Source organism: Tasmannia lanceolata, unplaced genomic scaffold, assembly GCF_043159265.1.
Source record: "Tasmannia lanceolata isolate RefF3 unplaced genomic scaffold, GAP_Taslan_0.1 ptg000025l, whole genome shotgun sequence".
Lineage (NCBI taxonomy): Eukaryota > Viridiplantae > Streptophyta > Magnoliopsida > Canellales > Winteraceae > Tasmannia > Tasmannia lanceolata.
This window is the reverse complement of record NW_027518702.1, coordinates 10,722,891-10,735,587: the sequence shown is the minus strand read 5'-3', so window position 1 is coordinate 10,735,587 and position 12,697 is coordinate 10,722,891. Positions and strand designations below refer to the sequence as shown.

The 12,697-nt window shown below is 37.9% G+C and overlaps 1 protein-coding gene across 1 annotated transcript; it reads right to left on the bottom strand.

Annotated features, from left to right (window-relative positions):
• Positions 1-895: 895 nt before the first annotated feature.
• LOC143858141 (putative mitochondrial adenine nucleotide transporter BTL3) lies at positions 896-9,756 on the bottom strand. Its single transcript, XM_077368772.1, has 4 exons — positions 8,943-9,756; positions 5,148-5,451; positions 2,155-2,619; positions 896-1,269 (listed from the first exon to the last, which is right to left on the bottom strand). The coding sequence occupies exons 1-4, from the start codon at positions 9,416-9,418 to the stop codon at positions 1,201-1,203; spliced, it is 1,314 nt and encodes a 437-aa protein (XP_077224887.1). The 5' UTR covers positions 9,419-9,756; the 3' UTR covers positions 896-1,200.
• Positions 9,757-12,697: the final 2,941 nt, after the last annotated feature.

Sequence of the window (12,697 nt, the reverse complement as noted above, 5' to 3'; positions counted from 1 at the left end):
TATTGTTAATGAGATTACTCCAAAAGGCATTATCGAGCTTTCCTTAAGACAATATTCGCCCGGTTACTGCAAACTTGCCTCAAGATAGCGATCCGAGAAGAACGATTAGGGTCATATTCGATCCTTTCTACAATGCCCATAGACGAAGTGCAGTTTGTCGGTCATCTAATTAATGTGATGCACCATGGGAATATTCTGAACTACCATTGAATTTGATTAGTGTGATGGGAAATGTAGTTTGTCCATAAGCAAAAAAATGGAAAAAAATAAAACTAATGCAATTTAAATTTGATTTGGTATTATATTCCTAAGTACCTACTAACTTTTTATGGACATATTTGTGTCTATAACGTCCTACAGCCTAATGCTCCCTACTGTGCAAATAGTGCATTTCATCCTCCTGCCCAACATAAGAACCTTACGCTTATCAAGTAAAAGCCAAAGATGAGAGAAGCGTCATATGCCCCTCTCCACCTTTTCATACTTCAATGTTGGACTACAATTCTCCACAAGCTCTATACAAAACAACTCTGCAGAAGTAGTGCAGAACCCTATTTTCAAAGGAAAGTGATATAGTCGCCCCTTTTCTTTACTTGCAACAGCCACCTCTAGAATAAAATAGTGGGCCCCACATAAAAGATACACTAGAAGTGACTGTCCCAAGTAAAACCATATTATTTATTCTGATAATCTTTCCAACATATTATAGATGCAGAGGTCATTGCTTAAAGCCTGTTGGTCTGGTTATAACTTATGAGAAAGCCTATGGATATGGGTGGAGTCGAAATTTACAAAGAGGCTGCCAATATCAAAACAAGGTACAAATTGAGAACTAAAATACAAAAAAGGAAGAAATTTTCATGGGCAAATTTCGGCACTTCTCTACTTCCCACTCAATTGAGAACTTCAACGGTGTATTTAGTAATCAGATGGTTGAAATTTATCTTTGTAAGAAAACATGCATAATGTAAAGAAGAACCATGGCGACTGGTTAACCTCTTTTAAGCATTCCCTTCACAAATAGCAGGGACAAAAAATATGCAAAGAACAGTTTCCATTCATACTCTGTGGGATCAATGCCCCACTTTTGCAAGAGCAATCTAACATCATTAATGTTGATCCTAGTAATATCGCCATGGAAGCTCAAGCTCAAACTGAGCTTCCTGTGAAAATTACTTGGAAGGAAGAACTGGCTTTCTGTCATTCTACCTTGAGAACTATCTTCATGAATTCATATACGAAATAACTAATTGCAGCTGATGGCAGAACCTGAAAAAGGGAATGAACAGAAGATGATCAGGTAGTAGAAGATGGGTAGAACCCCAAAGATTTCCAAACGATGAAAAATAGAGTGCAAGCTCAATGATAGAATAATGAGAAATCACGAGACATCCATATATACAACATTGAACTTCAGATTTCAGAAGAATCTAATGAAAGTATAGCATATATGATATCTACAATGTTTCAGCCTTCAATCTTTAGTTGAAAATTAAAAGACTCCGTTTGCCATTTTCATATCAATAAACCACTCGAAATAACCCCTCAAATGATCATAATTTTGTCACTTTTGTATCAATATACCGCCCAAAATAACCCCTCAAATGATCATAATTTTGTCATTTTTGTATCAATAATACCGCCCGAAATAACCCCTCATAATTTACGATTTTTTTGAGGTTTATTTCGGGTTGTATAGAGTATGAGAATGCTAAGCGAATTCGTTGGCCTTGACCGCAGCAAGTACTAGAAGCAGCAGAACATGAATCGAGTTAACAACGGCTTTTCTCTTTTGTGGAATGATGAATGGGAAGTCCCAAACATAGTCACAAATATTTGTCCAGGGAATTTGTCAGGAAGGGTGTATCTTGGGATATTTTAAACTTTTTTGTTATTTTCGGGTTTATATTGAGAAAAAACTGAGAAAATTTTAATATGTAAAGATATAAATTTAAGAACAAAATAAGGACAACAAATAATGCCTTGAATTTATCAGGATATTTTCACGATAAAAAATAACATGTGAAGATATATCACCGTGATTTTTCAGAATCTCGGCAAAATTTTGGGATTTTGACGTTTTTAATGGTATTTATTCTTGCTATGGAAAAAGAGAAATAGAATCATACATAATATACAATGTGCATATTATACCTGCAATAAGCTGGGAACCAAGCCAGCGTAGAGAGCGGGAACACCACCTTGCTGAACTATCTTCGCACAAGTTGCAAACGCATTCAACCTTTTCGCCTGAACTTGCATTTGAAGCTTTCTTCTCACCACTTCAAAAGGATATGTAGCTGCCTCAGCGCAAGCACCAGAGATAGCCCCATAAAAAAGGGTCCTAACTGGACCCAACTCCAGCTGATCAAAAGCACTCAGTTCTTGACCTCCTTGTTGATTCAAAATCCTCTTTTTTCCTTCCGGTGAGTGCAGATAAGCTTGCTTCAATATATCATACACACCATAGAAAACTGCACCTGAAGGTGCCATACTTGTAATAGAGGGCCCTAAGCCCTTGTAGAGGGCAAAGAACCCCTCAGTTTGGATCATGTGGCGGAAAGCACCAATTACACCGCCCAAGGCTTCCCCACCAGGTGCCACCAATTGTGTTCGGATCTGAAAATTTTGAAGTTAAAAATTGTATAAATAAGACACCGTCATTTATATACTTCAAAATGTATTTAGTATGAAGAAAAAAAATTAGAAGAGTACAACTGTTAAGAATGAGTGACAGTAAACATAACACAGTCTCATAGTACAGCTCAGACACAGGTACCATTTTGTTGAAACAACAAATAACATAATCTACAATATGAACTTCCCTTATTAACAAAAACAGCGTTAAGAAAAAATTTAGACAATGGGTTCTAAGTGATTAAATATTGATGATCTTTGAAGAGACCAAATCCCAAGTGCTTAAAGAACAATTTTCTCTGATACCGTTTTCAAAAGTTAATATATTCTTATTCTCAAATTCCAACGACTTCTATCATTGAAATGCAAAGCATTTTTGTGGTGTGTCCAAGGTTTTAAATTTCGGTTTCGGAATGCGTTTCCGAAATTTCAGGCGAAATTTCGTTCGAAATAAGTCGAAATAGATTAAAGTAATAATTTATCCCATACAAAATTTCGGCGAAATTACCGAAATTTCGATCGAAATTCTGTAATGTTTAGACTTCACCCCGTTTCCATTTCGCTCTCGACCGAAACCCGAAATTTTGGATTTCGGTCGAAATTTAAAACCTTGGGAGTGTCTGGACTCCAGTTTGCATAAATATAAAAGCAAGAAATATACAATGCACTAGCACATATTGATGAGCTGGTTCAACTGGTTAAACAAAAAATGAGCATTTCACAGAAATTCCAAAACTGTAACGTATGATTGAAAACCAGATGAACAAAATCCAATCCCAAAGGTTTCTCTTTCCAATGTGCAACATACTTTTTCTTCTGAAAAAACATCAGCTGAACACAGAAGCCAACCTCTCCGCCACCAGACCTGCATGTTCTGTTCCTTACAAACTGGACTGTTCAATCAGTTCCAGTGAAAGCAAATTTTCTTTTTCTTTTTTTTCCTATGTCAGAAAAGCTATGAACTTTAAGGATGGCATTGGAAGAGAAAATCATGAAAAGGGTCAAGAATTTTGAGGAATCAAGACTTAGGCCCTGTTCGTTTGAGATTATGACAACTGATGGTGAGCCTCCAAACCTATTATTGGGCTCAACTTACATTAATTTTGAGTCAAATAATCGGTTTGAGGGCTCACCATCGGTTATCATAATCTCAAACAAACACGGCCTTAGTCATCTGAAAAAAGATTATAGGTCGGTGGTTGGTGGGAAAAAAAACACAGAAGAAATATCGACCAGGGAAAAAAATTTGGGGCAAATGCATTCTTACAAGAAACAATAGCATTGTGTGTTTATTAGATTCAAAAAAGAAATCACCCACAAGTTTTTGATCTGGACTCCGTAGAATAACTAAGAACAGACTGCAAGACCACACACCCAGAGAAGACGTGTAAGTGTTGAGCTTCATCTCAGATGGAAACTGTTAAAAGTATAAAAGATTACATAACGCAATCTCCAACAGCTTAAGCTTTTGGAGTAATTGGTTGTTTCAGGTGGTATCAGAGCAAAGGTCTTGGGTTCAAAAGTCTCTGATATTAAAAATCCAGATGCAATGGAACACAAAGAAAGGGGGGGGGAGGAGGTTGCATGTTCCACGTGTGGGACAATCCTAAAATAGGGGGCCCGACGTGAGGGGGAGTGTTAAAGTATAAACGATTAAATAACGCCGTCTTCAACAGCTTAAGCATTTGGAGTGATTGGTTGTTTCACAGAAATTTATCATGATTCCTCATCCTAACCTAACCTAAGTTATCCAAGTGGTTGACCTAGGGTGTTTACAATTTAAGAATAAATCCTGAAAACCAGAAGCAGTTCAAACTTCGGAATGGTGTCAGCTTGGGATTGCATATCAAATGCGAACACTTGAGAAAAGAGTTTGCCAAGAGAAAAAGGGCATGCCTCGATACATCAACAGGTAATGACAAACACACTCAGTAGCCTTATGCTTCTGTCCTGTCATGTATTATACTTGTTCCTACCTTCTTTTTATGAATGATAATGCTTTTCGATTTTCAAACTCTCATACCCATTTAAAGAAAATAAAATACTTGCACCTACCTTCAAGGAACCTTAAAATGCACACTTCCAGAGCGTCTAAAGCCATGGAAAGTTATGAACTACACTGACTTCAAAGAATTCAGATAAACCCTATGGTCGTCATTTTTTAAACTCACATACCCATTGAAAGCAAATAAAGCATCTCCTTAACAAATTATGCATTAGCATCATAAAGAAACAACTGTCTGATTGAAGGTGAGAGAGGGCACTTCCTGGTTGTAACACTCTGACTAATGTAACATTTACGAGCCATAACTTTATTATTACAACCAGCTACAGATAAATATTTTATGACCCATAAAATAGAAAAAGAAATGATTATTTTAATGAGAAACGGTAGCTTTAAAAACAAAATAATACTACTTACAGTATCCATAGGTAACCCATAAAATAGAAAAAGAAATGATTATTTTAATGAGAAACGGTAGCTTTAAAAACAAAATAATACTACTTACAGTATCCATAGGTAAGCATAGAATTGTAGCAGTAATTCCGGCCGCAGCACCAGCAAGAAACCTCTCATAATTTGTGGTTTCTTCATTGCCAGACATTTTGAGAAGTTGTTTTCTATATGTGTCATATGCATAGAAATTTATTGCCTTAAATGGAGCTGTACGAAGAATGTTTACGAAATTTCCCTTCCAGAAGCCTTTCAAGCCCTGAGAAGTTGCAATTTTTTTAATGAGCTCTAATAGATTCTTCTGCTCACCACGAACTATATACTCCAGCTTTAGTCTTTCTAGTGGAGCAACGCAAGTTCTGGTACAAAACAGGTCGGTTTTAGGCCAGAAGGTTCAATAGCAAAATATGAAATGCAAATCTGAAAATGAAAAAATCAATAAAAAAGGCTTTTGTTGAATCATGCTAATCCATGAAAACATGAGACAGCACTTCTTTCAATATCCTCACAGACAACATGGTGCAAAGGATTGACTGTTTATGCAAACAAAATTTCTTAGTCAGATTACAACAAATAACAAATATCCAAACTATTGAGTTGATGGGGAACCTTAATAGTTTGCTATGGTCTATCAAAAGATAGATAAATAATCAACAAGTTAAAGGTTGAATTATTCCCCCAAAGAGTACTTGGAAAGTAACTATCGTCTCTGTTGTTTTTTAACGATAGCTTTGGTATTTGTTGTTAGCATATATATATATATATATATATATATATATAGAGAGAGAGAGAGAGAGAGAGAATAGAGTTCCTAAGGTGTCACCTCATATAGCTTATATGAGGTGGCGCTTAAAAACATAAGGGGCCCACTTTGTTTGGATGATCCAAAGCATTCATATGATAGGCCCTCACATAGATAGGGTGTGCCCAAAAAATCAACTTCATAGGATCATCCTAACCCTTCCATTTGTGGAGGTTGAAATGGATGGGTAATTGGGTATAAACCTCCATAAATCTGCCCATTTTTAACCTCCATAAATGGAAGGGTTAGGATGATCCTATGGACCTGATTTTTTGTAGGCACCATATCCATCTAAGGGCCTTTCAAATGAGTGGTTTCGATCACCCCAAAAATGTGGGCCCCTTATGTTTTGTGAGCACCACCTCATATAAGCTATATGAGGTGACACCTTAGGAACTCTATTCTCATATATATATATATATATATATATATACACACACATATGAGGAAACTGTTGGTGAGCTTAAGCTCACCAAACTTATGGTGAGCTAGCTTGCCCAATCACATGGGTCCCACATTTTGGGGAGTGATCCAAACCATTCATTTGCAAGGCCTTATCATAGATAGGGGGTGTACCAAAAATCAGCTCCATAGGATCATCCTAACCGCTCCATTTGTGGAGGACAAAAATGGGGCAGATTTGTGTCTGTCCATTTTTGTCCTCCACAAATGGAGGGGTTAGGATGATCCTATGGAGCTGATTTTTGGTACACCCCCCATCTATGTAAGGGACTTTCAAATGAATGGTTTGGATCATCCTAACAAAGTGGGCCCCAATGTGATTGGGCAAGCTAGCTCACCATATGCTTAAGCTCACCAACAGTTTCCTCTATATATATATATATATATATATATTGAACTGTTTGATTCATTGATAAAGTTTCATTTCATGACATTCATTGGGTATACTTTGGAGTGTGTGATGTACTTATTCTTTGCTACACGTGTTTGTCCTTAGGTAGCATCGTAGGAATATCATGCCCATGGATTCACAAATCCAATGGGGCAGGGAGACATGATATTCCAACTCTTTGCAGACCTAAAAGTTCTTGGCTGGGGTTGAGACTGGACATCTCTTCATGTACACAACCAGCATCAGGCATCAACAAACGTGGCAGCATACCCTAACATATAAATAGAGCAGGCATGACATATATTGGGTAGTTAGTATTGCCGTTCTGATCATGGTACCAAATAGCTACTCATACTAATGTCATGGAAGGAATTTCAAAATATATTATCAAATATTTTGGAGAATTTTCAGGTGTTGATTTCATAGGTCGTATTCTCTAAGGGTCACAATCTTGTCCCTAGAAAGAGTATAGGAGCCTTATCTCTTGAGAGTCGGGATTGGAACTTGATACCACAAAGACATAACTGAAATATATTATGTGTGAGAACATCCCAAAAAGATCATTGAGTGGAAGTGCCTTCTCCAACTAGATCACACTTCAAAATTTAAATTGGTATATGCTTGAAGGAAAACACCATGAGGTTATGTGTGGGGTGGGGAGAAGGAAGATGTTGGGTGCAGGGAAGGAAGATCCTTCGTTGGAAGTATCTTCAACTAAATCACACTTTCAAATTTAAATCGGCATGTACTTGAAAGTTAACAGAAAACGTCATGTTTCAGGACAAAACTTAACAGATTGAAATTGCTCAAAACTTCAATTGATAGAATGTACGAATAGTACGCATTCGTACAATAAATGACACCATAGTTTTAAAATGGCCCTGCGTCATCGTGGACTCCCCCAAGTTGACTCCTTTTTACCTTGTCTGTGTTCCGCGTTTTAACACTGCATTCCGCATTTTACCCTACAGAGTCAATAAAAACTCCTTTGACTCTCCCGAATTATGACCACGTCAAACGAGTACTCAGCCGTGTCAACCGACTACTCAACCACGTCGTGCCGAGTTGACTAGGATTTTCTTCGGCTGCATTCCACGCTGCATCCGCATTTTGAAACACTGAATGAAAGAAAGATAGTTTCTTGTTTCCAAAGTAACCTACATATCTGCTCTCATTTAACGCAAAAGGAAATAATTATAAAAATATATAATAAAAGAGATTACTGAGATATAATGATTTCTCAATTTTCCATTCTGCCTCAAAATCTACACTGAGAATCAAAGAAGTCCCAAACTCAGAAATAAAAAATCCCATTTTCAAACATAAAGCATAAACAGTAATTAAACAATAAAAGCAAACAAAAGCAGGACAGTGACCACAAAAAATTCCATGTTCTAGACCAAAATAAACAGCAACAGACAAATAGACTAAAATGTGGGCATGAAAACTAATCCAAACATTTATCATGGAATTTTTTTTATTTTTTTTTTGAAAGATTTTATCACTCAAATTATCTTGAAGTATAAATGATCAAATAACACCAACTTTAACAGATTAATCTTTTGGAGTGATTGGTTGTTTCACATGGTATCAGACCTGCCATCCTGGTTTCAAAACCCAACAACTCCTTGATATTAAAAATCCACATGTACGGCCACCCCAAAAAAGAGGGGGCACATGTGAGGTGGACTGGTGGAGTCTTGAAGTATAAATGATCAAATAACACCAACTCTAACACCTTAATCTTTTGGAGTGATTGGGTGTTTCACAAATTATAATGAAACATCTCAAATGACTGAAACAACAAAAGCAGGACAGTGACCACAGAAACCCGAACCTCAAAACCATTGCAGCCACGGCACCAGCTCACAGATGCTTGGTGGTATTCATTAAAAGACAATAATAACAAGTAAAAAGGAACAAAATTAACTATTGGTTTCCATGTTCTAGACCAAAATAAACAACAATGATCAAATAGACTAAAACAGTAATAACAAGTTAAATAAACAAAAATTTTCCATTGATACTAAAATCTATACCAAAAAGACATCAATGGTGATCAAATAAACTAAAAACAGAGACAAAAGCTAATCTAAACATTTATGACACAAAACATGTCCAAAAATGGGTGTAAACATAAACATCTCAAATGATTGAAACAACAAAAGCAGAACAGTAACCAAATAAACCCTAACCTTGAAACCATTGCAGCCACAGCACCAGCCCATAAATGCATAGTGGTGTTCATCGCACCCGCGCCAGCTCCACGAAATCTCACCTTCTTCTTCTTCTTTTTCTCTTCCTCCTTACTCTCAAACCCTAACTCCTCTAATCCTTTCTCCCCATTCTCCCCATTTTCCCCTAAAAACCCTACAGATTCCTTAGCAAATCCATCACTCCCCCCCTTAATCGACAATGACAAAAATCCATGTCCAATTGTTCTCTCTCTCCGTTCAACATCAAAAACAAGCTTTTTTTTACTCCAATTCAAAGAAAAACAAGAAGAAGAATTAAAATTCGAAAGAGAGATCGACGAATTAACGGTCGAGATTGATCGGAAGAATGAAGGCGGTACGGATGGATCGAGAAACAGACCTCCGAAAAGCCGATTCGGATCCTCTACAGAGTCCGAAATAACCAAATCCCTAATCCACAACTCTAACCCCTGCATTTTTAATTAAATGAAATGAGAAGAAGAGAAGATTGAATATAAAAAAAATGGAGTCTTTGTGTTTATAAGATTTCTAGGGTTTTGGTGGGATGTGGTCATCCATTATCTGAAAGACGGAGCTTGAAGAAAACGGAAGAATCGGATACTATTATTCGGGTTTGTGACATGTTGAGGAGTAAGACGATTCTTCCATTGATTCTACAATCTATGTTCGCGTTCTGTTTTGGGCGTTAATGCTGAAAACGAGGGATCTGTACACCGGTATTTGCTAAAGTGCGCCGGTGGAGGACAGGAGCTTAAACAGTGCACTGACCTTTGTTTTGTAAACATACACAAAGGTTTGGATAAATGGGAAGTAGAGAGAGTCCTTGATTACTTTATTCACTGTTTTGTACTAAAAGTGGGGATTTTATATGTAAGTGGCTGTATAAAACCCGGGGTATGGCTCTCACCGTAGGATGGTCCAAACCGTCCATTTGTGGGGCCACATGGTTAATAGGTTGTGGCCCAAAAAATTGTTTTCATAGGATGATCCTAACCATCCAAACTATAGAAGATTGAATAATGTGCAGACCATATGTAGATCGGAGAGTTAGGACCATCCTATGGAAATGATTTTTGGGGCACAATCTATTTCGGTTGTGGCCCAACAAATGGACGGTTTAGATCATCCTACGATGTGGGCTGTACTTTACTTTCGAAAAATACGGATGGGTTTGTATGGCCACACATAAGAGTGGTCGAGGACTTTATTCACTTTTACGAGAATTTATATGATGGGTGGCCGTGAAAACACATGAAGTCTCAAAAAGTAGGTACGGCCCACTTTTTTTTTATGATCCAAACCGTTCATCTTTTTGGGCACAATGTAAATAGGTTGTGCCTCAGAAATCATTTCCATTGGATGATCCTAACCCTCCGATCTGAATTGATCTGAATATGGAGATTTCCAAAAACCATTTATGGAATCTTCTACAGATCGGAGGGTTGGATCATCCTATGGAAATGATTTTTGGGGCACAACCTATCTACGTTGTGCCCAAACAGATGAACGGTTTGGATCATAAAAAAAAAGTGGGCCGTACCTGTTTTCCAAGACTTCACGTGTTTTCACGGCCACCCATCATATAAATTCTCATGACACACTAAAAGTGGAGAATTTATATGATGCGTGGCCGTGGCCGTGTAAACACGTGAAGTCTGAAAAAGTAGGTACGGCTCACTTTTTTTAATGATCCAAACCGTTCATCTGTTTGGGCGCAACGTAAATAGGTCGTGTCCCAAAAATCTCTCTATTGGCGTAATAGAAAGAACGCTCGTTGGCCAGTCAACTAGTATGGAATATGCGCCTCTTTTGATTGGAGGATAATTTTGCGGGACCGAATTTATTAATGTGAAAGTTTTATGGTGCTCTTGCGCGTTAACTATCACAGCCGATGCTTACACCCTTGATATTTGATCAAACGACAGATTGATAATGGATAAGACAAAATCTGCAAAAAAGTACAGTGGGCCCATTTCATAGGATGATCCAAAGTGTTCATTTGTTGGGCCACAAAGTAAATAGGATGTACACCTAAATCGTCTCCGTAGGATGATCCTAACCCTCTAATCTATAGAGGGATTGTACATTTCTGAAACATCCACCGATCAGAGGTTTACGAGATGATTTATGATGTACAACTTATTTACATTGTGGCCCAACAAATGAACGATTTGGATCATCCTACGAAGCGGTCCCAATTTTTTTTAATAAAATAATGGACTTCATCTGCACACAAATGAACGGTTTGAATCATCCCTGGAGATTATTTACACAGCCTATTTATGTTGTGGCCCGCAAAATGAGCGGTTTGAGATGATACGGGTACAACCTATTTACAATACGCCCCAACAAATGAACGGTTTGGATCATCCTTTGAAGTGGGCCCATTGTACTTTTGGAAAAATAAAAAATAAGCCATAAAATAATAAAATATCCTATTGGAGTCCCACAGCTGAGGATTGGGACCCACCACATCAAGGTGACCCAACCATACATAGACGAACGGTGGATCCCATCCCACGCACGTGTAAAAGCGGCATGTGCTAGCTTGCACCCGTAGTTTCCGTACAACTCGGAATTACTTCAAAGGCAGACGATTTGACAACGTAAGCCGAGTAGGCGTATGAGATTAACCGGAACCACGGCTAGTCACGTGACGTGACTTACGTCTCGCGAATATATTCCAGCGCATTTTAGCGGCAAGTGTTGATAGCACAAAATCCAGCATCCGTCATTTTCTTGCAAACTCGAATCGCTGCAAAGTGTCTAGATTCTCTGTTTATTTTGGGCAACGTCGGGCATATTTTATTCTGTCGAGAGAATAGAAAAAATCTTGGAGAGGAGTTGCATTTATGGGGCGATCAAGGCCGTTGATTTTGTTGGTGAGCCTTTAAGACTTGATGGGAATGCCAGAGGCCCAGAGCCCATTAGTGTAGTGGGTGGGGATTGAGCCTCTAGCTAAGTGGTAAATGCTTTGTTCTTCAACTAGGAGGTCCAAGGTTCACTGTGTGGACCTTCAAATTTAGTTTTAAATTTCAGTGCAATAATCAGTTTTGGACTCACAATTGGTTTTTAAAATCTAACAAAGAGGGCCAAAAGAAGGGTGGCCGTGATTAAAACAAGGTGCGCATTTATCACCATCTTATATATTCATTTTTTTTGGTCCCACCATAGATCGGTGGTGCCATAAATATGAGGGCCATAGAATGATCCTAACTTTTGGATTTGTGGAGTTTATACATGCCCACATAAAGAAGATTTAGGTCATCCAATTGCAAACCTTTCTGGGGCACCACTTACCTATCATTCCGGACACAAAAATGAGCGTTTTAGATCATTTATTCATGTGGGGCTATACGGCATAAAAAAAACTCTCACGGGTTTAAGGCGAAATTGGCAGTTGATATTGGCACTACTATGTTTTAATAATTGCACAAACTCAGCTTGTCTTTTCTTTTTTAATGGACATCTTGAAGCTTTTTGGAAACTATTATAACCTTCAACAGTGGTTAAGATAATAAAAGACAGAATAAGTTAGTGTGTTTATCAAAACATGGTAGTGCCAGTATCAATGGCTTTTTTTATCATTATATTTTTAGGAGGGGAGTTGCTAGCGTCCATCGCCAAAGGATTTTCGCAGATGGTCTGTCGCACATCAAACCAGCCACCTCACCTCGTTAACAAAGACAATAGTCTGGCGGGCAACAGACCAGCTGCTAAAAGCCTTTGCCATG